Source organism: Oncorhynchus mykiss, chromosome 9 (assembly GCF_057628025.1).
Source record: "Oncorhynchus mykiss isolate SJ-2025 chromosome 9, ASM5762802v1, whole genome shotgun sequence".
In the NCBI taxonomy this organism is placed as follows: Eukaryota; Metazoa; Chordata; class Actinopteri; order Salmoniformes; family Salmonidae; genus Oncorhynchus; species Oncorhynchus mykiss.
In genome coordinates this window covers 22,023,204-22,049,368 of record NC_143030.1, presented here as the reverse complement: position 1 = coordinate 22,049,368, position 26,165 = coordinate 22,023,204, and the positions used below count along the sequence as shown (strand labels likewise).

The following is a 26,165-nucleotide window of genomic DNA, read 5'->3' as shown; positions in this document are numbered from 1 at the left end:
ACACAGGTGGATTGTATTTATCATCATTAGTCATTTAGGTCAACATTGGATCATTCAGAGATCCTCACTGAACTTCTGGAGAGAGTTTGCTGCACTGAAAGTAAAGGGGCTGAATAATTTTGCACGCCCAATTTTTCAGTTTTTGATTTGTTAAAAAAGTTTGAAATATCCAATAAATGTCGTTCCACTTCAAGATTGTGTCCCACTTGTTGTTGATTCTTCACAAAAAATACAGTTTTATATCTTTATGTTTGAAGCCTGATATGTGACAAAAGGTCGCAAAGTTCAAGGGGGCCGAATACTTTCGCAAGGCACTGTATCTGTAAAAGTTTGTGAGAGTTTTAGGAGCCAAGCCAAATTTCAGTGATGTGCACACCGGGGAACTTGAAGCTTTCTACCTTCTCCACTGCGGTCCCGTCGATGTGGATAGGGGAGTGCTCACTCTGCTGTTTCCTGAAGTCCACGATCAGCTCTTTTGTTTTGGTGACATTGAGTGAGAGGTTATTTTCCTGGCACCCCTCGGGCCCTCACCTCCTCCCTGTAGGCTGCCTCGTCATTGTTGGTAATCAGGCCTACTACTGTTGTGTTGTCTGCAAACTTGATGATTGAGTTGGAGGCGTGTTTGGCCATGCGGTCATGGGTGAACAGGGAGTATAGGAGGGGGCTGAGCACACACCCTTGTGGGGCCTTTGTGTTGAGGATCAGCGAAGTGGAGGTGTTGTTTCCTACCTTAACCACCTGGGGACGGCCCATCAGGAAGTCCAGGACCCAGTTGCACAGGTCGGGGTTCAGACCCAGGGCCCTGAGCTTAATGATGAGCTTGGAGGGTACTATGGTGTTGAATGCTGAGCTATAGTCAATGAACAGCATTCTTACATAGGTATTCCTCTTGTCCAGATGAGACAGGGCAGTGTGCAATGCGATGGTGATTGTATCGGTTGTGGAACTATTGGGGTGGTAAGCAAATTGAAGTGGGTCTAGGGAGTCAGGTAAGGTAGAGGTGATATGATCCTTATAACTAGCCTCACTTTCTTGGGTACAGGAACAATGCTGGACATCTTGAAGCAGGTATTGACAGCAGACTGGGATAGGGAGAGATTGAATATGTCCGTAAACACACCAGTCAGCTGATCAGTGCATGCTCTGAGGACGCGGCCAGGGATGACGTCTGGGCCGGCAGCCTTGCGAGGGTTAACATGCTTAAATGTCTTGCTCACATCGGCCATGGAGAAGGAGAGCCCACAGTCCTTGGTAGTGGGCCGCGGGTTATCCTCAAAGGAGTTGAAGAAGGTGTTTAGCTTGTCCGGAAGCAAGACGTTGGTGTCCGTGACGTGGCTGGTTTTCCCTTTGTTGTCTGTGACTGTCCATAGTTCCTGCCACATACATCTTCTGTCTGAGCCGTTGAATTGCAACTCCACTTTGTCTCTGTACTGACGTTTTGCCTGTTTGATTGCCTTATGGAGGGAATAACTACACTGTTTGTATTCGGCCATATTCCCAGTCACCTTGCCATGGGAAAATGCTTTGGTTCGTGCTTTCACTTTCACGCGAATGCTGCCATCTATCCACGATTACTGGTTCGGGTAGGTTTTAATAGTCACATTGGGTATAGTCAACAGAGAATAATCCTATGACAATTGTTGGTACATTAAATCAGTTATTTAATACTTCAAGCAGTGTATTGCCTTTCAAATTCAAACACACTGGAAGACCAGGATACATTACAATTAATAACGTACAGTACCAGTCAAAAGTTTGGACACACCTACTCATTCAAGAGTTCTTCTCACATTTGACTATTTTCTACATTGTTTAACAAATCAAAACATATTTTATATTTTACATTCTTCAAAGTAGTAGCCACCCTTTGCCTTAATGACAGCTTTGCACACTCTTGGCATTCTCTCAACCAGCTTCATGAGCAATGGTTTTCCAACAGTCTTGAAGGAGTTCCCACATATTCTGAGCACTCCTTACCTCTCTGGTCCAACTCATACCAAACCATCTCAATTGGGTTGAGGTCGGGTGATTGTGGAGGCCAGGTAATCTGATACAGCACTACATCACTCCCCTTCTTGGTCAAATAGCCCTTACACAGCCTGGAAGTGTGTTTTGGGTAATTGTCCTGTTGAAATACAAATGATAGTCCCACTAAGTGCAAACCATGGCGTGTCGCTGCAGAATGCTGTGGTAGCCATGCTGGTTAAGTGTGCCTTGTATTCTAAATAAATCATAGGCAGTGTCACCATCACACCCCCTCCTTCATGTGGGAACCACACGTGCAGAGATCATCCATTCGCCTTCTCTGCATCTCACAATTTCACAGCAGTTGGAACCTAAAATCTAAAATTTGGACTCATCAGACCAAAGGACAGATTTCCACCGGTCTAATGTCAATTGACCGTGTTTCTTGGCCCAAACAAGGCTCTTTTTCTTATTTGTGTTCTTTAGTAGTGGTTTCTTTGCAGCAATTCGACCATGAAGGCCTGATTCTCACAGTCTCCTCTGAACAGTTGATGTTGAGATGTGTCTGTTACTTGAACTATGTGAAGCATAGGTTTGGGCTGCAATTTCTGAGGCTGGTAACTCTAATGAACTTATCCTCTGCAGCAGAGGTAACTCTGTGTCTCTTTCCTGTGGTGGTCCTCATGAGAGGCAGTTTCATCATAGCACTTGATGGTTTTTGCTACTGCACTTGAAGAAACTTTCAAAGTTCTTGAAATGTTCCGCATTGACTGACCTTCATGTCTTAAAGTAATGGTGACTGTCGTTTCTCTTTGCTTATTTGAGCTGTTCTTGCCATAATATGGGCTTGGTCTTTTACTAAATAGGGACATCTTCTGCCTACCACCCCTACCTTGTCACAACACAATTGACGCATTAAGAAGGAAAGAAATTCCACAAATTAACTGTTAACAAAGCACATCTGTTAATAGAAATGCATTCCAGGTGGCTACCTCATGAAGCTGGTTGAGAGCATGCCAAGAGGCTAAGGGTGGCTACTTTGAAAAGTATAAAATATATGTTTAACACATTTTTGGTTACTACATGATTACATATGTGTTACTTCATCGTTTTGATGTCTTCACTATTATTCTACAATGTAGAAAATAGTAAAAAATAAAGTAAGACCCTTGAATGAGTAGGTGTGTCCACACTTTTGACTGGTACTGTATATAAATAATATATTTGTCCTATTTAAATAGATGCTAATCTATAAACCGTCTATATTAGATTATATTGCTTTCATAAAGGAGTAGGTTTAGAGAAGGGGACTATTCATATCAAAGTATATGGTACTGTGTCATCCCTAACAATACATTATACATAGAACACTGAGTTTTACCTGGGGAAACCTCTGGTCCTCGTCATATCAAAGAAGTTGGTACTCAGCTATGGAATTATGGGAAGTGTAGTTCTTGTAATCCCTTGTGAGCACCAGAGTGGCTGTGCTGGGGTGTGTGAATGGACTACGGCCTCAGGGGGAAAGGCTCGTCTGGTGTGTAGTTGAGTCTGGCGTCCATGAACATGGCCAGAGTCCCCAGAGTAGTGATGATGACAAACAGCCACAGGAACAGCCTGTCCACCACGATGGCTATGTACTGCCAGTCTCCTGTCTCCTATACGGAGGAACACACACAGGCACACACACATGCACGCACGCACACACAACGAGACGTAGAGACATGAAAGCATGTAAGTCATGAAGAAGGAAGCACAGTATGTCTGCAGTGACACGTGGACATCACCAGGGCATGCTGGGAACACTGCCTGTGCTCTGGTATGAGAGAATGGAGATTCATTTAATGAGCATGGGGAAGTTTGTGTCTGTGTGTGTGTGTGTGTGTGCATGCTTGCCTGTGTGCATGCGTGTCTGTGCGCGTGTGTGTAGCTCACCGAGTCGGAGCCATCCTGCTTCTTCAGCTGCTCAGCCATGTATGTGACGGCAGCGATGGCTGACTTGAGGTCCGGGGGGAGGATCAGACAGTAGTTGTCACTGTCAAAGAACCTCTGGAGCTGTACTGTACTCTCACTCCTGAGAGGGGGGGGGGGGGGTAGAAAGGAGGAGAGAGAGAGAGAGAGAGGGGGGAGGAAGAGAGAGAGAGCACAACAGTGTATGAATTTGAGAAGAAACACAAACACACAAACAAATAAATGCTAACAGCAAATGTAGTTAATCATGTCAGAAGTGCCATATTTCTGTCTGTCTTTTACCATTGAGGGTTCCAGAGGACATACCTACGTGTCAAATAAACTTCATTAGTCATGTGGCATGTGTCCCTCCAGGTCTCTGAGTGACAGTGACACTCCTGTCACAGAGGGAATGTTGGGACAACGTATTGTGGTGCTGGTATGACATTTACATTGAAGTGATTTAGCAGACGCTCTCATCCAGAGCGACTTACAGCAGTGAGTGCATACATTTTAATATGTTTTTAGTACCGGTCCTCCGTGGGAATTGAACCCACAACACTGGCATCATGCTCTACCAACTGAGCTACACGGGACTCTGACCCCTAAAGGTATTCCTGCCTCACACAGCTGTTCCATAGCAGTATTGTTGTCAGAGAATCCACCCTGAACACTACCTTACATTAGGGTATATCTTTATGTTGGGGCTCGACAGAGGCACTGACTACGACTGACTACCACTGTCTGTATCATGGGAAACTATGGTACTTCTAAGATGGCTATTATTTACTGCTATAGCATTTAAGTAATAATTATTTTACATAAACTCTACACTACATTGTCCAACCGTGCAGTGTACAAACCACATCAGAACATAAACCAATTCACATAGAGAACAGACTATGAACATAAAATTGAACATATGAAACTGTATCCCGTTGGTTGACAAAGGATGTGAGCAATATTTTGAATGATATTGAAAGATAAAGCATCTCGGTCAAGGACGTACTGTCACGACTTCCACCGAAGTTGTTCCCTCTCCTTGTTCGTGCCGCGCTCGGCGGTCGACGTCACCGGCTTTCTAGCCGCCACCGATCCATGTTTCATTTGTCCTTTTGTTTGGTCTGTTTACACACCTGGTTCCCATCTCATAATTATGTTCCTTATTTAACCCTCTGGTTTCCCTTTCTGTTTTGTGCGTGATCGTCTTTCGTGTATTCCAGTGTGTTGTATTTTGAGTCCTGTTTTGTCTTCAAGACCCAGACCAGTGATGGTCTCTGAATATGTAGGTACCACACCGTTCATGTACAGTTGGTATAAAGATCATTATCTGTATAACTTGAGGCACAAGTTCCTGGAACTTTCAATAAATTCCTTGGTTTTCCAGAAATTCTGTTTTTATTCCGGGAATCTTCCAAACATGATTTTGGGAAAACCAGGGAATTAATTTTGCAACCTTAAGGCATATGTCATGCCAGTTGTGGCTGGTGGAACTTTGCGGGGGACGTGCTCATTCATTCTAGTCCACCAATTATTATGAGCCGTCCACTCCTCACCAGCCTCCACTGTGTCTCGTTCACATGACGTTCTTTCTTTGGGACTGCTTTATAGTCACACGGCCGCCGAGAGATGTGTTTGTTCATTATCCAGGAACAGGGCTATTCAGTATCAGTTATCACCTCTTCAGGGAGGCCAGACTGGCACCAGGACATCATAACCTTCTGGCACCACAGAGACTATGTGTCATAGTGTGCATTTGTTTGTGAGTTTGTGTGTGTGTGGGAGAGAGTGTGTGTGACACCGGCTCCATCTGTCTGTGGTAATGAATAGAAGCCCTGGAATGTTGCTGGCACGCAACAGGCAGGACGGAGCATAGCTAGACCCTAAGCTGTGAAGTCACACACACACACACACATACACACACACACACACACACACACACACGTAAACTGTGAAGGGCAACACCTGGTCTCTAACTAGCTCTGTGACAGCAGAGAGAGAGCGTTGAATCACTACACACTCCGAGGGAACAGTTGAGTTGACACTGGCGCCATCGTCCCCAATCGCCTTGAAGCAGAGCCATCTTCTCGATAGAGTAACATCTCCATCCCTCCATCCCTCGCTCCACATCAAAACCCACAAAATCCTCCTCTACTTTGATCACTCAACACCTCTCCCTATACTCCACACTCATCTACCAGCCACCCTTCTCTCCCCTCCATCCAACCGACTGCCCCATCCCTCTCTTTCGGGATTACCCCTAATGCCCAAACCAAACAGAGGCTTATGCCCTGGCGACTGTGGATGGGTGTCTGAGGCTTAGCAGGCCTGAATATGATGCCTTTGGCCTGGGATGAGTAGTGTCCACCAGCCGTGGAGATCCATGGGTCTCTGGGTGTTTACGAGCCCCACTCTGGGTGGTGAGACTAGGGTGGCACTCACAGACTACTGAGGGGCCAAATGAATCTGTCAGATATTTATCATCACTGAGTGAGATGTGGACAGTATAGCGGGAAGTATAGCCGGAACTACTGCATTTAGAGGAGGCTATCTATGGAGAGCATAATATAGCCCATGGAGAGTATAGTATAGTATAGTATAGACTATGAAGAGTATAGTATAGTATAGTAGAGGCAATGGAAGAGTAGAGTATGGTAGAGGCCATGGTGAATATAGTAGAGTATAGCATAGTAGAGGGTATGGAGACTATAGTAGAGGTCATGGAGAGTATAGTAGAGGCCATGGAGAGTAGAGTATAATATAGTAGAGTAGAGTTTAGTAGAGGCTATGAAGAGTATAGTAGAGTATAGCAGAGGCCACGGGGAGTATAGTAGAGTATAGTAGAGGGCATGGAGAGTATAGTATAGTATATGACATGAAGAGTATAGTGTAGTAGAGATCATGGATAGTATAGTATAGGCCATGGAGATTACAGTAGAGTACAGTAGAGGGCACAGAGAGTATAGTATAGTATAGGACATGTAGAGTATAGTATAGCAGAGTAGAGGCCATGGAGACTATAGTAGAGTATAGTAGAGGCCATGGAGGGTAAAGTATAGGGAATGGAGAGTATAGTATGGTGCAGTATAGTAGAATAGAGTATAGTATAGTATAGGCTATGTGGAGGAAAGCAGAGCACAGTTGAGGCTTTGGAGAGTATAGTTGAGTATAGTAGAGGCTATGAGTATAGGAGGAACATTACCTACTGTTCTAGACTATTGGGATGGTGTAAAGTATAGTAGAGTATATTAGAGGGTATAGAGGTGGGAGGAATAGGAACTAGGTTCCCAGACTATAGCAGATTATGATGATATGGCACATATAGACAGACATCAATTAAGATGCCTAAAGAAGATGATACTACTGCCAAGCCTGGGCACACAATGTACCTAACTATAATATAGCTGGCACAGGAGAAAAAGGCATTTATACTTTGCCTCAGGATAGTGCTGAAAAGAAGATTCATGCTTTGGCTAGCTTGTATTCAGTCGAATAGAAATCTCTTCACCACCAAATCTTTGTAGCCAAGACGACTGTCTCAAACCGAAAGCAATTAGCTGTGATCTACGGGTGAATCCCTGGTCTGCGTGTGTTAGTTGATACCTTACCTGCCTCTCCAGGGTAGGACCAGTTCAGGGTTGATCTTCCTGAAGAAGTACTCTCCCCCCGGCCTGCGTCCGTCGATGCTCTGGAGGGGTGTATCATCACTAGGCTCCTCCTCCAAAGGCTCCTCTGGGTGGGGCCTCTGCATGCCCAGGTACTTCGGCAGGAAGTGGATGAACACCTGGGTGAGAGGTCAAACGTCAAGGTTTTAGCAGGAAGTAGCAAATATATGGCCCCTTGGCATTGAACCAGCGCAGAAGCAGGAAATTGCATAGAGATGTATTGCAAAGATAACGAAGAAGAAGAATGCTGAGGATCCTAGAGTCTATATCTCATATAGACTCCACCATCCATAGCACCACCATGTAGGCTACAGCTCACCTTGCGCACCCAAGGGGGCATAATGTGTGTGTAGGGGGTCCGATGGTGCAAGTTGAGGACCACCACACTGAGGATGACTGAGAAGGTGACCAGGATCATGGTGAACATGACATAGTTAACAATAAGAGGGATGGCCAGGGAGGTCTCGGGGACCTTGTCAGCCAGCAGCAGCATGAACACAGTGAGAGCGATGAGGACAGAGATAGACAGGGTCATCTTCTCACCTGGGAAAGAGAGGGAAACACAGGGCTAAAACATGGCGGCTCTGTATCTACTACAGTTGTCTGGCAAGTGATAAAGACTGGGCTTAAACATTATGAACCACCTAATGACAAATATTGCTTATTTTACAACTGCGGACCACATTAAGTTGGTTCATGGGCCACTTCTGGCCAGCAGGCTGCCAGTTCGAGACACCTGTTCTAAAAAATTTAAATAAACCCCCAAGAAGTATAAACAGACTACATAAACATCGTACCCAGAGCACAACATATATTCTTACGGATACTTCCTTGCTGTGTAATCAACAATGGCAAGCTACCCATCTCAATTTATCATTGAGATGGAAAGAGGGCAAACATCCTATCTTTGTGCTAAGTGTGCCCTCTATCCGGTTCTACGCAAGTTACACATTCCAATGACACATAATGTGCATATGTGGCAGAGTGTGACATGGGACTGACATGCGCCAGGTGGTAGATAGAAGACAAAGATGGCCAGGACCATGGTGAGGATGCAGGGCACGATGATGTTAACGACGTAGAAGAGAGGCTTCCTCTCGATGATGAGATAGAAGGTGATGTCTTCATACAGGTCCTCAGGGTTCACGTTCTTTCTGCTGGGCTTATGGCAGATCGCCCACTCCCCGTTCTCTGTGGAAAGGGAAAGGGAGATGAAGGGCAGAGGGGAGATGGGGAAAGGGGGAAGGCAGTGGGAGGAGTGAAGATGTGTATGAGGGGAGAAAAGAGAAGAGCAGAGAAGAGAAAAGAAGAGGAGGTAAGAAAAGAGAGACCAGAAGAGAGAAGAGAAGAGAGAGGACTCTAACCAGTGAAGGTGTTCTCATCTATGATAATCTCATGTATCTCCTCTCCTTTCTCATCCAGGGCGTACTGCAGGTCCACCTCTGATGAGTCGTAGGTGTAGGAGCGGAACACCATGGTGCAGTTCTGCCAGTCAAATGGAAAGTACGCCACCTATAGACAAAGAAGGTTATTACAGAGTGGGAGTGCTGATCTAGGGACCTGATCCTAGAGCAGCAGTCCTACTTTGAGAAGCTTTATGAATACGGGCCCTGGTTCGTTACCTCTATTGGTTAATAATAATATAATAATTTATTGATAATGTACCTCGATAGGGCAGCTGCTGCGGTAGATAGCAGGAGGCAGCCAGTTGACTGTCCCATCACTGTAGACCAGCACGTTGACATACAGAGCCACGTCAAACTGACCATCATTACTGTGTGGATAAGGAGGTTCACATAAAGGACAATCAGGAGTCATGTGATGCATATTTTATTAATCTTAATTTAGAAAGGGGATTCCGATTGAGACCAAGGTCTCCTTTTCAAGGGAGCCCTGCATCGTTGCTTTGTCATTGTGGGGTGTTGTGTGTAGATTGATAAAAACATTTTATATCTATATATATATTAGAATAAGGCTGTAACGTAACAAAATGTTGAAACATTGAAGGGGTTGGAATAGTTTCGAATGCACTGTAAACTAATAAAAAATGAAAAGCTGAAATGTCTTGAGTCAATAAGTATTCAACCCTTTTGAATGGCAAGCCTCAATGCTGTATTTTCATGAGTAAAACTTTGCCTAACAAGTCACATAATGAGTTGCATGGACTCACTCTGTGATGCAACACACACATCACTGAGTACCAATCTTTATATTTTCAAGCATGGTGGTGGCTGCAACATTTTATGAGTTTGCTTGTGAGTTTTTTTGCATAAAAATTAGCAGCATAGAGCTAAGCACAGGCAAAATCCTAGAGGGAAACCTGGTTCAGTCTGCTTTCCAACAGACACTGAAGGTTCCTGAGTTAAATGTATGGCAAGACTTGAAAATGTCTGTCTAGTGATGATCAAAAATCAACTTGACAGACCTTGAATAATTTTTTTTATAGAATAATATGCAAATATTGTACAATCTAGGTGTGCAAATATCTCAGAGACTTACCCAGAAAGACTCACAGCTGTAATTCCTGCCAAAGGTGATTCTAACATGTATTGACTCAGGGGGTTGAATATTTATGCAATCAAGCAATTATTATTATTATTATTTTTTTTTTTACAAATGTTTGAATTTTTCTTCCACTTTGACATTAGAGTATTTTTTGGAGATCGTTGGCACAAAAAAAATGACAATTAAATCAATTTTAATCCCACTTTGTCACACAACAAAGTGTGGAAAAGTCAAGGGGTGTGTCACGGTCGTCCTCCTCTTCGTCTGAAGAGGAGAGGCGAGAAGGATCAGAGGACCAATATGCAGCGTGGTAAGTGTCCATGGTAAAATCTTTAATAAAGAAAGACTGAACACTATACAAACAAGTAACAAAAACAATAAACCAAAATCGACCGTGAAGCTACAAAATGAGACCTGTGCTGACACAAGCCACTAACATAGACAATCACCCACAAACAAACAGTGCAACCCAGGCTACCTAAGTATGATTCTCAATCAGAGACAACTAATGACACCTGCCTCTGATTGAGAACCATACTAGGCCGAAAACATAGAAATGCCCCAAAACATAGAAAAACAAACATAGACTGCCCACCCAACTCACGCCCTGACCATACTAAATAAATACAATACAAAGGAAATAAAGGTCAGAACGTGACAGTACCCCCCCCCAAAGGTGCGGACTCCGGCCGCAAAACCTTGACCTATAGGGGAGGGTCTGGGTGGGCGTCTGTCCGCGGTGGCGGCTCTGGCGCGGGACGCGGACCCCACCTCATCATTGTCTTAGTCCGCCTTATTGTCCGCCTCCGTGGCTTTCTCAGCATGACCACCCCTCTCAATGACCCCACTGGACAGAGGGACAGCTGCTCGGGACAGAGGGACAGCTGCTCGGGACAGAGAGACAGCTGCTCGGGACAGAGAGACAGCTGCTCGGGACAGAGAGACAGCTGCTCGGGACAGAGAGACAGCTGCTCGGGACAGAGAGACAGCTGCTCGGGACAGAGAGACAGCTGCTCGGGACAGAGAGACAGCTGCTCGGGACAGAGAGACAGCTGCTCTGGGCAGAGGGGCTCCGGCAGCGGCGCCGGACAGGCGGGAGGCTCCGGCAGCGGCGCCGGACAGGCGGGAGGCTCCGGCAGCGGCGCCGGACAGGCGGGAGGCTCCGGCAGCGGCGCCGGACAGGCGGGAGGCTCCGGCAGCGGCGCCGGACAGGCGGGAGGCTCCGGCAGCGGCGCCGGACAGGCGGGAGGCTCCGGCAGCGGCGCCGGACAGGCGGGAGGCTCCGGCAGCGGCGCCGGACAGGCGGGAGGCTCCGGCAGCGGCGCCGGACAGGCGGGAGGCTCCGGCAGCGGCGCCGGACAGGCGGGAGGCTCCGGCAGCGGCGCCGGACAGGCGGGAGGCTCCGGCAGCGGCGCCGGACAGGCGGGAGGCTCCGGCAGCGGCGCCGGACAGGCGGGAGGCTCCGGCAGCGGCGCCGGACAGGCGGGAGGCTCCGGCAGCGGCGCCGGACAGGCGGGAGACTCCGGCAGCGGCGCCGGACAGGCGGGAGACTCCGGCAGCGGCGCCGGACAGGCGGGAGACTCCGGCAGCGGCGCCGGACAGGCGGGAGACTCCGGCAGCGGCGCCGGACAGGCGGGAGACTCCGGCAGCGGCGCCGGACAGGCGGGAGACTCCGGCAGCGGCGCCGGACAGGCGGGAGACTCCGGCAGCGGCGCCGGACAGGCGGGAGACTCCGGCAGCGGCGCCGGACAGGCGGGAGACTCCGGCAGCGGCGCCGGACAGGCGGGAGACTCCGGCAGCGGCGCCGGACAGGCAGGACCACCTGCAGGGAGGAGACAGAGAGACAGCCTGGTGCGTGGGGCTGCCACAGGAACCACCAGGCTGGGGAGACCTTCAGGAGGCTTGGGGTTAGGAGGAGGCACCTGAAGGACCGGGCTGTGGGGGAGCACTGGAGCTCTGGTGCGCAACCTGGGCACCACTTCCCCAGGCTGGATAACCACTCTAGCCCGGACCCTCCAGAGTGCAGGCACAGGTTGAACCGGGCTGTGGGTAAGCACGGGAGATCTAGTGCTTACTACACGCACCTCTCCCTTAGGCTCCACTCCCACATTCGCCCGGCACGAGCGGAGCGCAGGCAGAGGACGCACTGCACCCTCCCAGCGCCCCGGAGACACAGCACGCAGAGCCGGCGCAGGATACCCTGGACCAAAACTGCGTACTGGCGACCAGACCCGCTGAGCAGGCACCATACGCCCTGGCTCGATGCCCGCACTCGCATGACACTCTCGGGGGGCTGTCCTATAGCGCACCGGGCTATGGACACGTACTGGCGACACCGTGCGCTTAACCGCATAACACGGTGCCTGCCCAGTATCACGCTGCTTATAATAAGCACGAGGAGTGAGCGCAGGTCTGCTACCTGGCTTAGCTCCACCCCTCGTGTGCCCCCCCCCCCAAAAAAATTTGGGGCTGTCTCTCGTACCTGTCGCACTGCCGTGCTGCCTCCTCATATCGCCGCCGCTCAGCTTTCGCTGCCTCCAGCTCTGCTTTGGGGCGGCGATATTCCCCAGCCTGTGCCCAGGGTCCCTCTCCGTTCAGTATCTCCTCCCATGTCCAGGAGTCCTGTGATACCGGCCGCTGTTGTTGTTGCTGCTGCTGCTGCTGTCGTCGCTGTTTTCTACCACGCCGCTTGGTCCTTGGTTGGTGGGTGATTCTGTCACGGTCGTCCTCCTCTTCGTCTGAAGAGGAGAGGCGAGAAGGATCAGAGGACCAATATGCGGCGTGGTAAGTGTCCATGGTAAAATCTTTAATAAAGAAAGACTGAACACTATACAAACAAGTAACAAAAACAATAAACCAAAATCGACCGTGAAGCTACAAAATGAGACCTGTGCTGACACAAGCCACTAACATAGACAATCACCCACAAACAAACAGTGCAACCCAGGCTACCTAAGTATGATTCTCAATCAGAGACAACTAATGACACCTGCCTCTGATTGAGAACCATACTAGGCCGAAAACATAGAAATGCCCCAAAACATAGAAAAACAAACATAGACTGCCCACCCAACTCACGCCCTGACCATACTAAATAAATACAATACAAAGGAAATAAAGGTCAGAACGTGACAGGGTGTGAAGTAGTTCAAAACAACACTGTATAACTCAAGAAGAGCTCTGGGAGGCCCCCAACCATTTTTTTTCTTCATATTTAGTTACGTGTAATTAACACACTGCTTAACATATTGGTATGTTTTGTGCGATACACATGATTTCCAGTGTTCTACTTGCGACAATCATCTGTGCACAGAAAATGGACACTAGACTGTCCACTGATTGTTATGGATTGTTCTCAAATCGTTTGACAGTGATTGACGTTAGAGCTACTGAAGTTTCAATGACAAACTGATTAGTATTCCATTGATGACATTATGAACACTGTGTGATTCTGTAGCAGCTGGCAAAGTCACTGTCTTTTGTTTTCACTTCATACAAGCCTCTTGGCAGATGTTTAGAGAACATTTGGTACTGTCTGATTAGAATATAAAGGGCCTGTTTCCAAGGTAAGACAATTTTTTTTGCTTCTGCTCTAGAGGTGTGCTCACTGAATTCTTGTATTAAATCGGATAGATTTTTGATTGATATCATCGACTGCTCTCCTTTTGGTTCACCTGAAAAATCCCTTTACACCAGCATTACCCACAACAATTGAGAGGTAGAGCCTACATGCAATGTGCTTAAACGATCACAGTGTTACGTGGATTGATCGTTTTTTTTTTGTGTCATTGGAAGACAACTCTTAATTCAAATGTTCTAATTAAGTACAAGGCCACCCTGTCACTTGGTTTGCCACTGAGCTGAGAGATGGGGCTGAAGGAATTCAATCATGCTCAAAATCATAGATGGAGACATGGATGCAAGGACTGGCAGTCCACAAGATCATCATGATAGTTATAACATCATGTTTTGAAGCTTTTAATAAAGGAAGATTCCTGTTACTGCACGTGGGAGATATCTGGATTAGGCAATTGCATTGTTTCAAAAGAAAGCATGGATTTCCTCCTGCACTTGGACAAACTCGTATTCTATAGCTGAAAGTATAGTCAATGGATTGCCATACCTGGAAATGTCAGCCTTTGACTCAACCTGTCACCATCTACATGTATTCGTTGGGTGCTGTATTTCTTACTAGTTGAGGTAGGTGGAATCCAAACAATGAGTGTTGAGGCATGCTACATCCATTACAGGGAGAGTTGAAGTTTCTTATTTTCGACTTCCCTGAAGGGTTTGTTTTTGCTGTAGACGAGTCACGAGAGACCAGGTAGCACTGATAACACTAGAAAACTGTCTCATTGCTTGGTAGAAGCTGTTTGTAGATTACGGCTAACTGTTCCACTCACTCTTCAACAGCTTTTTCTAGTGACATCGATCAGAATGTCACAGACCCAATAGATGACTTCTGGGTTTGGGCCCAGTCTCAAAGGCAAAATCTTCATAATGTCTCCCATCATTGAGTCCTGGGAAGAGGAGGGCCACAAGGACAACACCATCCTGATTCTGTTCATCTCACTGTTAAAGGTGGGCCTGGACTGTCTGATCCTGTCCATCTGCCTGTGCCGGCTTCACACCTCCTTCATGGGCGGCTGTGGCATCTCAGTCTTCCTGGTTGGCATGGTGTTGGCATGCGCCATGGCGGCTGTGTGGTTCCTCGGACCTGCCTGCTCCCCAGTGTCCAAGTGCTTCCTCTTGGAGCATGCCTCGGACATGTTCAACGAGCTGCCTCTGCCCATGCTAGCCCTGGGGCTGCTGGACTATGCCTCCGAGCCACGCTTCGCCGGGTGCCACACCGCCCCCTGTAGAGCCCTGTGGAACTGCGCCCTGACGCTGCTGGTGTGGGTGCTGCCCGGCGTGCGCTCCTGCTGCTCACCTGTCAACAATCTCATAGAAGTCGAATACGAGGGAGGGAAGAACCCTTTAGTGTGCGTGGTGCAGTAGTCTGTGATAGTGGGGCATTTCTTGGTGGGGATCTGCATAGGCATCTCCTGTGTGCTGCTGCCCCACTACAAACAGCTGTCCTTATGGCTGGATGAGGCCAACAGGCTGACAGAGCAGTGGGACGACGTCAACCCAACACTGCAGAGCAACTTGAGCTTCAGGTATGCCCAAGTTAGGGCAGCTAGGGGCCAATGAGGACGATGCATCCTGTACGTCAGTCTGACTTGGCTTCAGAAAAACGTGGGCATCTTACCTGGTCATGTGCATTATCTGTGAGGTCTTGGGCCTAGTGGTCCCAGCATACATCGGCATTAACCTCCTGCGGTTTGAGTGCGCCAACAGCTTATTGGTGGGGCTGGCTCAAGAGCAACTGGCTGGGGCTGTACAGCTATCTCCCTGATGGCATCTGCCAGTTGCAGGTTTTATTGGCACTTAAGTAGATGAGCCGTTACAGACTATGAGAAGCATGGACAGAAACCCATTCCTGCATTTACAGTTGAAGTTGGAAGCTCACATACACTTAGGTTGGAGTCATTAAACTTGTTTTTCAACCACTCCACAAATTTCTTGTTATCAAACTATAGTTTTGGTAAGTTGGTTAAGACATCTACTTTTCCACCAATTGTTTAAAGACAGATTATTTCACTTATAATTCACTGTATCACAATTCCAGTGGGTCAGAAGTTTACATACACTAAGTTGACTGTCTTTTTAAACAGCTTGGAAAATTCCAGAAAATTATGTCATGAGGCTGCTTTGCTGCAGGAGGGGATGGTGTACTTCACAAAATAGATGGCATCATGAGGCAGGAAAATGATTTGGATATATTGAAGCAACATCTCAAGACATCAGTGAAGAAGTTAAAGCTTGGTCGCAAATGGGTCTTCCAAATGGACAATGACCCCAAGCATGCTTCCAAAGTTGTGGCAAAATGGCTTAAGGACAACAAAGTCAAGGTATTGGAGTGGCCATCACAAAGCCCTAACCTCAATTCTTTCGAACATTTGTGGGCAGAACTGACTCAGTTACACCAGCTCTGTCAGGAGGAATGAGCCACAATTCACCCAACTTATTGGCGGAATCTTGTGGGAGGCTACCCGAAACGTTTGAATCAAGTTAAACAATTTAAAGACAATGCTACCAAATACTAATTGAGTATATGTAAACTTCTGACTCACTGGGAATGTGATGAAAGAAATAAAATATTAAATAATCATTCTTTCTACTATTATTCTGACATTTCACATTCTTAAAATAAAGTGGTGATCCTAATTGACCTAAGACAGGGAAATTTTACTAGGATTAAATGTCAGGAATTGTGGAAAAAACGGAGTTTAAATGTATTTGGCTAAGGTGTGTAAATATCCGACTTCAACTGTAGCTAATTCAAAACACTGTAGGCTTTTCTTAACAACACTTTAGCGTACATAACTCAAGAAGAGATACATGCATATCCCATGAAACTGATTTAGATCAAATGGTTGATGTAACAAATTATCATTCACGATTGACAGTAAGAAATGTGAAGGGTGGGTGACCACAAACAATTGTGCGTAAAGTATAGGTAAAGAAAAACATTTGCATGATGTTTTTCAGCTCTGGGGAAAAGCAATGTGGGGGGCGGGACAGGGCCAAAATAAAAAGCCCCCAGTTTTAGGCACATCTAAGGAGTGCAGAGTTTTTCCTGTTCAGTGTCACATGGTCAGGAAAAACTCTTGGTTATGGAACATGGATGGCTGTTCTCTGCTATTCCAACCTCTTGGTGATGGAACCAGGATGGTGTTCTCTGCAATTCTAAACTATTGGTGATGGAACATGGATGATATTCTCTGCAATTCTACACTATTGGTGATGGAACATGGATGATGTTCTCTGCTATTCCAACCTCTTGGTGATGGAACCTGGATGGTGTTCTCTGCAATTCTACACTATTGGTGATGGAACATGGATGATGTTCTCTGCTCTTCCAACCTCTTGGTGATGGAACCTGGATGGTGTTCTCTGCAATTCAAAAATATTGGTGATGGAACATGGATAATGTTCTCTGCTCTTCCAACTTCTTGGTGATGGAACATGGATGATATTCTCTGCAATTCTACACTATTGGTGATGGAACATGGATGATGTTCTCTGCTCTTCCAACCTCTTGGTGATGGAACCTGGATGGTGTTCTCTGCAATTCTAAACTATTGGTGATGGAACATGGATGATGTTCTCTGCTCTTCCAACCTCTTGGTGATGGAACCTGGATGGTGTTCTCTGCAATTCTAAACTATTGGTGATGGAACATGGATAATGTTCTCTGCTCTTCCAACCTCTTAGTGATGGAACCTGGATGGTGTTCTCTGCAATTCTAAACTATTGGTGATGGAACATGGATGATGTTCTCTGCTATTCCAACCTCTTGGGGATGGAACCTGGATGGTGTTCTCTGCAATTCTACACTATTGTTGATGGAACATGGATGATGTTCTCTGCTCTTCCAACCTCTTGGTGATGGAACCTGGATGGTGTTCTAATGCAATTCTAAACTATTGGTGATGGAACATGGATAATGTTTTCTGCTATTCCAACCTCTTGGTGATGGAACATGGATGATGTTTTCTGCTATTCTTGTATCACCCGTGATACAAGTCAGTATTCAACGTCCGTCCATGTCTGAGGATGTTGGGAGATGACATGGAAACAGGCCACTAGGGGCAACAGTGAGCTCTGTTACCTTCAAGTAGGTTTTGGTTTTGTGACAGCATTGTGGACAGGAATGGCAGAGGGTTGTGAACCTCTGAGTCCAAATGTTGCAAGTTCAAATCCAGTGATAAAACATTTTTTTATTTTTTATATTAAGCACATCCCAAACCTTAACCCTTACCTTAACCATTTGGAGTTAATGCCTAACCTTAAGGTTTTGGAATTAATGCCTACATTTAACCATAACCTTAAAAATGTTGAGTTAATTCGTAAACTTAATTTTAAACACTCAACTTTGACATTTGACATTCTGAAGTGAGACTGTGAGAGCTGGTTGGATGGTGTTCTCTGCTATTCCAAACTCTTGGTGATGGAACGTGGATGGTGTTCTCTGCTATTCTAAACTCTTGGTGATGGAACCTGGATGGTGTTCTCTGCTATTCCAAACTCTTGGTGATGGAACGTGGATGGTGTTCTCTGCTATTCCAAACTCTTGGTCATGGAACCTGGATGGTGTTTCTGCTATTCTAAACTCTTGGTCATGGAACATGAATGGTGTTCTATGCTATTCTATTTTGGAGTAGGACAGGAGTCTCACTTGTTGATGAGGTATATGTCTGGCCGCCACACCTTGTTGGGAGGAATCCTGAGGACATCTATATTATCGTAATCCTCTGGATTCCATGATAATCTGTAGTCAGTCCACGCCTAGAGAGAGAGGGAGGGAGAGAGGGTGCGTTAAAGAGAGAGAGAGAGAGAGAGAGAGAGAGAGAGAGAGAGAGAGAGAGAGAGAGAGAGAGAGAGAGAGAGAGAGAAAAGCAGCAAAAGAGATACAGTCACTATGTGAGGAGGAGATAAAACGAAAGGACAGAATGGGAACAGAGAATCATTACTGCTTTTGTCTGGTGTTGCTGTCATTTATAACGTGGCTGAGGCAGTCTCATTGACATACAAACATACTGCACTGTCACACACACTCAGGCCCGCTGCAATAACAATTAGCACCGCAGACCGAGGGAGCGAGAGAAGAAGAGACGGGCGAAAAATGAAAAGAAAGAAAGAGAGAGATGGAGTGAGAGAGCGAAAGAGCAAGGCTGCATGCGTGAGGGATAAAGAAATAAATACTTTTCCATTATAAAAAGTGACAAGTCCCATTTTTGAAAGAGAGGGGTAACGTGGAGATGAGAAGCGAGGGAGGATTAGCGGAGAGATGATGAAGATAAATGCTTGACGCTCACCATATTCATGAACACATTGGTTGTCATCTCCTCGTTCTTCTCATTCTGCCCAGAGAGATCGAGACATTAAGCTGGGGGTGAGTCTCATTCTGCCCAGAGACATAGACATTAAGCTGGGGGTGAGTCTCATTCTGCCCAGAGAGTTAGAGACATTAAGCTGGGGGTGAGTCTCATTCTGCCCAGAGAGTTAGAGACATTACGCTGGGGGTGAGTCTCATTCTGCCCAGAGAGTTAGAGACATTAAGCTGGGGGTGAGTCTCATTCTGCCCAGAGAGTAAGAGACATTACGCTGGGGGTGAGTCTCATTCTGCCCAGAGAGTTAGAGACATTAAGCTGGGGGTGAGTCTCATTCTGCCCAGAGAGTTAGAGACATTAAGCTGGGGGTGAGTCTCATTCTGCCCAGAGAGTTAGAGACATTAAGCTGGGGGTGAGTCTCATTCTGCCCAGAGAGTTAGAGACATTAAGCTGGGGGTGAGTCTCATTCTGCCCAGAGAGTTAGAGACATTAAGCTGGGGGTGAGTCTCATTCTGCCCAGAGACAGAGACATTAAGCTGGGGGTGAGTCTCATTCTGCCCAGAGAGTTAGAGACATTACGCTGGGGGTGAGTCTCATTCTGCCAGAGAGTTAGAGACATTAAGCTGGGGGTGAGTCTCATTCTGCCCAGAGAGTTAGAGACATTACGCTGGGGGTGAGTCTCATTCTGCCCAGAGAGTTAGAGACATTAAGCTGGGGGTGAGTTTCATTCTGCCCAGAGAGATAGAGACATTACGCTGGGGGTGAGTCTTGGCGTGCATGGCAGCCTGCTATACTCAATCCTGTCCTAGGAAAGCATAATTGGCTATGCATGATTGGAGGCTCTATGTCGCTGAGAGAGGGCTGGCTGGCAGGATAGTTGGCAGTGCCAAGTGTGTCTGTGTGTGTGTGTCCTCAAGAGCAAGTTTGTATTTGTTTCTTTGTGTCTATGTATGAATTGTTTGAGTGGTTATGTGTGTGTGTCTGTGTGTGTTTATTTGTGTTATCGTGTGTGTGTGTGCGTGTTTATATGTGTGTTCCGTGTGCGTGTCTGTGTCGTACCAGGCTGACGAGCTGGGAGAGGGTCATCCCCACTCGGACCTGGACTTTCTCCTCCCATTGTTTAGCTGGCCGGACCTTCAGGTTGTAGTTCTGGAAGATCTTCTGGTGAAGCAGCCTCTCTGACTCTGACGCACCTGGAGAGAGATAGAGAAAGAGGGAAAGATGGAGAGAGAGATTGAGGGAGGAGGGCGAGGGAGAGAGGTGGAGAGAGAGAGGGAGAGAAAAATAGAGAGAGAGAGGGAGGCAGAGAGAGCAAGAGATGAGAGATACCAAGAGCGAGAGAGCAAGAGAGAGATGGAAATAGAGAGAGGGAAAGAGCGAAAGATATGGAATGAGAAGGGAACAAGAGGGAACAAGAGGAGAGAGAGAGGCTGAGGGTAAGGAAGTAAGGAGCAGGTGGATGTAAAATGGGCAGCAAGGGGATCTGTACTGCAATCGATATCCACTATTGCACCACAAGTTCAAAGAAATATCTGGAACAGTGACAAAATATGAGATCAAAATAGATTCTAAACAGAATGATCACACAATGGAGTGTTAATGAGCTTCGTTAAATGTTCCATTTGATCCCTGATGAAGGAACACTTTACTTTGATCTTTCATTCTTTCAATGTGGACTTCTGGGGCTGTAATTGTCAAGCTTCTTAGAAAACATCTAGGATCGGCTCCCTCCTGTCCATGTAATCTTATTCATCAGAGCTCGTACTCTAAGACGCTCAGTAAATATGAGCACTGATTTATATTTTTGCTACCATCAAACAGTAATATTCTACTAATCTACCAAACTACGTACTTCTCTCTTTAACTCTCTTTCCATATGCCTATCTCTCTATTTCTATTGCCCCTCTGTCCCTTTATATCTCTCTACCCTTCTCTCTCTTTTCGACAGGTCATTAACTGCCTCATTCCTTGTCCTCTATCACACTCTATCACAGTCTGGATGCCTCTCTCTCTCTCTCTCTCTCTCTCTCTCTCTCTCTCGCTCTCTCTATCTCTCTCTCTCCATGTCTCACTCTCCCTCTTTGCCTTTCCATCACTCCATTTCCTTCTCTTTCTAGCTCCCTTTCCCTTCCTCCCTCTCTCTCTTCCCCCCTTCTCTCCTCCCCCTTCTCCCTCTCTCTCTTTGGAGGAAATCATAAAATCCCTGATCCCTTCATACCTCTCCTGCCTGGTTTCCTTCCCCAGAGAGAGAGAGGAGGGACACATAAAATGACACTACACCACCACAGTAGGCACCCAGGGGAGACAATGGCCTAGAGGTCACCAGCTAGCATGGGGGGGGGGATGTTTGAGAGGTGAGGCATTGGCCTAGAGGTCACCAGCTAGCATGGGGGGAAGTTTGAGAGGGGAGACAATGGCCTAGAGGTCACCAGCTAGCATGGGGGGACATTTGAGAGGGGAGACAATGGCCTAGAGATCACCAGCTAGGATGGGGGGATGTTTGAGAGGTGAGACAATGGCCTAGAGGTCACCAGCTAGCATGGGGGATGTTTGAGAGGGGAGACAATGGCCTAGAGGTCACCAGCTAGCATGGGGGGATGTTTGAGAGGGGAGACAATGGCCTAGAGGTCACCAGCTAGCATGGGGGATGTTTGAGAGGGGAGACAATGGCCTAGAGGTCACCAGCTAGCATGAGGGGACGTTTGAGAGGGGAGACAATAGCCTAGAGGTCACCAGCTAGCATGGGGGGATGTTTGAGAAGGGAGACAATGGCCTAGAGGTCACCAGCTAGCATGGGGGGATGTTTGAGAGGGGAGACAATGGCCTAGAGGTCACCAGCTAGCATGAGGGGACGTTTGAGATGGGAGACAATAGCCTAGAGGTCACCAGCTAGCATGGGGGGATGTTTGAGAAGGGAGACAATGGCCTAGAGGTCACCAGCTAGCATGGGGGGACGTTTGAGAGGGGAGACAATGGCCTAGAGATCACCAGCTAGCATGGGGGGATGTTTGCTTGCAACACCCCCACTGGGTGGCGTGGTCAAAGTCAAAGGCACGGATCTTGGTCGGGTGTATGTTTTTTTTCTTCTGTCTGTCACTCAAAACCAAAGTGCACAGAGGCTAGAGTGGTACTGTTATTAGGTTGCTAATAAAGTAATGACAATGACATACTGTAATGACATTTTTACCAGTCTTTTTAAAGAGATGTCATTTATGACTTACACATACCATGGGTTTCTTCAGTCGCTTAACACACAACCTCAACCTCAATGAGGACAACCTCAACCTCAATGAGGACAACCTCAACCTCAATGAGGACAACCTCAACCTCAATGAGGACAACCTCAACCTCAATGAGGACAACCTCAGCCTCAGATGCAAACAAATATATGCCCATGCCATGCCATGCATTACACACACACACACACACACACACACACACACACACACACACACACACACACATTATTATGGGCCGTCCTCCCCTCAGCAGCCTCCACTGACAAGCACACAAACTTTCCTTACCAGTGAGAGTGAGGCAGAGGCAAGCAGACACCACCCACAGGAAAAGGTTCATCCTCTCTCCCATCTTCATCCACATAGTCATCCTCAAAACACCTCAGACCACAAGGACCCACACCGTCTTGCCCCTTCACCTGGCAACCAACAAACCAACCAAACTGTATCGTAGGGGCGTACCGACCTTACCCACCAACTGTACCCACTCTTCCAATCGGTGGGCACTCTAACCACCTTTAGCAGGAATCTGGATAGTCCAACGAAGTCGCTAATCGTTAACACACGCCCCCACACACGCATCCAGGTCCAGAGTATTAAACAGGCCAACACAGCCGCTACACCACCATTTAGTTATGCCAACCTTACAGGCAGAGTCCTGCTTGTGCGAGTGAACAGTTTATCTCTCTCTCTCTCTCTCTCTCTCTCTCTATCTCTCTCTCTCTCTCTCTCTCTCTCTCTCTCTCTCTCTCTCTCTCTCTCTCTCTCTCTCTCTCTCTTCTCTTTTATTTTTGGGTGGGAGTCGTCTGCCTGGGCACACTCTCACCTGATTGGCCGGTGGTGCTGGGAGTCACAGGAGGGAGGAGTTTGTTATGGACTATGAAAGCCTCCGTAGTCAGACACCTGTTGGTGAGGTTTTGGCCGGGGGGGTTGGGTCATGACAATAGGTATATTTTTGGGGTGAACAACGGGGTGACGTTCAGATGACCCCCCCCCCCCCCTTTGTTCTTCCCAAAAATATACCTATTGTCATGAGCCCCACATCAGGTCACACTGTGCTTTTGGTGGAAACCTCATTGTACATGCTGCTATTTCCCTGTTTTGACTTCCTGACAGGTCGCCAAATTGCGTGCTACCCTCTAATGTATCTCTCTCTTTCACTTCATCAATGTATCGCTGTCTAGCCATCTGTGTCTTTTTAGTTAGACTGTATGTTGCCCTCTCTCACTCTCTCTCTCTCTCTCTGCGTCTCTGTCCTTTGGTGGAATGGCATTCCAAGCTCTGCCCAGTGTATGATATGCGGAGCATTGGAAAGACTGGGGGGGGACTCCAGCTCAGACACGAACCAACCATAAAACACCACAGCCAGTCCTGTCCAGAGTCCAACACCTGGTCAACACACTCAAAGATCACACCACTATCAACACAGGTAATTAGGCTAGAAGGCCGTCTCAAGGGCTAGACATGTCATAAATAGATAGGGACTGGATGACATTACCTGACTAGGAGAATCTATGGGCCTTGGTCTATAACTAGTAGAGGCCTGAGTTTCTCCTGGTCAGGTCTAAAAGTCAGGGAAAAAACCTGGTCCAACATTTTTTATGATGGCTTCCTCCCTTTTTCTTTATTCTCGCTTTCACCCCTACTCTCTTTCTGCCACCCCCCTCTCATTCTCTCTCTTCCTCCATCCCTGTCCTGCTCAATTCAATTTCAATTTAATAAGGGGTATTATTGGCTTGGGAAACATATGTTTACATTACCAAAGCAAGTGAAATAGCTAATAAAAAATTGACAGTAAACATTACAATCACAAAATTACCCAACAATTAAGACATTTCAAATGTCATATTATGTCTATATACAGTGGTGTAATGATGTGCAAAAGGGAAAATAAATAAACATAAATATAGGTTGTATTTACAATGGTGTTTGTTCTTCACTGGTTGCCCTCTTCTTGTGGCAACAGGTCACAAATCTTGCTGCTGTGATGGCACACTGTGGTATTTCACCAAATAGATATGGGAGTTTATAAAAACTGGATTTGGTTATACATTTGGCAGGAGGTTCAGTTTCCACCTAATTTATTGGGAAGTGTGCACAAAGCCTGTCTTTGGGTCAGTCATAGTGGTCAGGTATTCTACCACTGTGTGCTGTCTGTTAAGGGCCAAATAGCATTCTAGTTTTCTATTTTTTTGTAAATTCTTTCCAATGTGTCAAGTAATTATCTTTTTGTTTTCTCATGATTTGGTTGTGTCTAATTGTGTTGCTGTCCTGGTGATCTGTGCTGTCTGTTTGTGTTTGTGAACAGAGCCCCAGGACCAGCATGTGTGGGGGATTCTTCTCCAGGTGCATTTCTTTGTAGGTGATGGCTTTGTTATGAAAGGTTTGGGAATCGCTTCCTTTTAGGTGGTTGTAGAATTTAACTGCTCTTTTCCGGATTTTGGTAATTAGCAATGTTATTATTTGGTGTTTTAAGTTGTACACTGAGGATATTTTTGTAGAATTCTGCATGCAGAGTCTTAATTTGGTGTTTGTCCCAGTTTGTGAATTCTTGGTTGGTGAGTGGACCCCAGACCCTCACAACCATAAAGGACAATGGGTTGTATAACTGATTCAAGTATTTGTAGCCAGATCCCAATGGGTATGTTGAATTTCATGTTCCTATTGATGGCATAGAAGGCAAGGCATTCTTGCCTTGTCTCTCAGATCGTTCACAGCTTTGTGGAAGTTACTTGTGAAGCTGTTTAGGCCGAGGTATATATTATTTGTGTGTTCTAGGGCAATGGTGTCTAGATGGAATTTGTATTTTTGGTCTTGGCAACTGGACCTTTTTTGGAACACCATTATTTTTGTCTTACTGAAATTTACTGTCAGAGCCCAGGTCTGACAGAATCTGTGCAGAAGATCTAAGTGCTGCTGTTGTAACGGGATTCCTCCTGGGAAGGAGAGGCGGACCAAAATGCAGCCTGGTTATAATTCATGGTTCTTTAATAATGAAACTCAACATGAATAAACTACAAAACAAGAAACGTGAAAACCCGAAACAGTCCCGTGTGGTACAAACACTGACACAGGAGACAACCACCCACAAAACCCAACACAAAACAGGCTAACAATGACTAACACCTGCCTCTGATTGAGAACCATATCAGGCCCAAACACAGAAACAGACAAACTAGACATCCAACATAGAATGCCCACTCAGATCACAACCTTACCAAACAAAACATAGAAACATACAAAGCAAACTATGGTCAGGGTGTGACAGCTGTAGGCAAACAGCAAACAGCAGACGTTTGACTTCAGATTCTAGTAGGGTGAGCCCGGGTGCTGCAGACTCTTCTAGTGCCCTCGCCAATTAATTTATATATATGTTGAAGAGGGGGGGGGGCCTTAAGGTGCATCCTTGTCTCATCCCCCGGCCCTGGGGAAAGAAATGTGTGTATTTTTTGCCAATTTTAACTGCACACTTGTTGTTTGTGTACATGGATTTTATAATGTTGTATGTTTTTCCCCCAACACCACTTTCCATCATCCTCATGCCAAATAGAGTCAAACGTTGTTTTTTTTTTATCAGGAAAGCATGAGGAGACTTTGCCTTTGTTTTGGTTTGTTTGTTTGTCAATTAGGGTGTGCAGGGTGAATACGTGGTCTGTCATATGATAATTTGGTAAAAAGCCAATTTTACATTTGCTCAGCACATTGTTTTCGCTGAGGAAATGTACAGGTCTGCTGTTAATGATAACGCAGATATATGCGTCTCCCAAGGTTGCTGTTGACGCATATATCCCCTGGTAGTTATTGGGGTCATATTTGTCTCCATTTTTGTGGATTGGGGGGGGATCAGACCTTGGTTCCAAATATTGGGGTAGATGCCAGAGCTGAGGATGATGTTAAAGAGTGGGACT

The 26,165-nt window shown here is 46.5% G+C and overlaps 1 protein-coding gene and 1 pseudogene across 4 annotated transcripts; one reads left to right on the top strand and one right to left on the bottom strand.

The window, feature by feature from the left end:
* Positions 1-1,640: 1,640 nt before the first annotated feature.
* Positions 1,641-23,017, bottom strand: chrnb1l (cholinergic receptor, nicotinic, beta 1 (muscle) like). 4 transcript variants are annotated; one of them, XM_036987505.2, is made up of 11 exons: positions 22,546-23,017; positions 20,081-20,214; positions 19,007-19,051; positions 18,367-18,476; positions 9,243-9,351; positions 8,942-9,089; positions 8,580-8,768; positions 7,897-8,120; positions 7,521-7,696; positions 3,898-4,036; positions 1,641-3,620 (listed from the first exon to the last, which is right to left on the bottom strand). In XM_036987505.2, exons 1-11 carry the CDS (start codon positions 22,625-22,627, stop codon positions 3,471-3,473), a joined length of 1,506 nt encoding a protein of 501 aa, XP_036843400.2. In that variant the 5' UTR covers positions 22,628-23,017; the 3' UTR covers positions 1,641-3,470. The 4 variants fall into 4 exon arrangements, with proteins under 4 accessions (XP_036843400.2, XP_036843401.1, XP_090039850.1 ...); XM_036987506.2 differs by having other exon boundaries at positions 22,724-23,013; XM_090183724.1 differs by lacking the exon at positions 19,007-19,051 and having other exon boundaries at positions 22,546-22,921.
* On the top strand, positions 14,538-15,524 carry LOC149980835 (uncharacterized; annotated as a pseudogene).
* Positions 23,018-26,165: the final 3,148 nt, after the last annotated feature.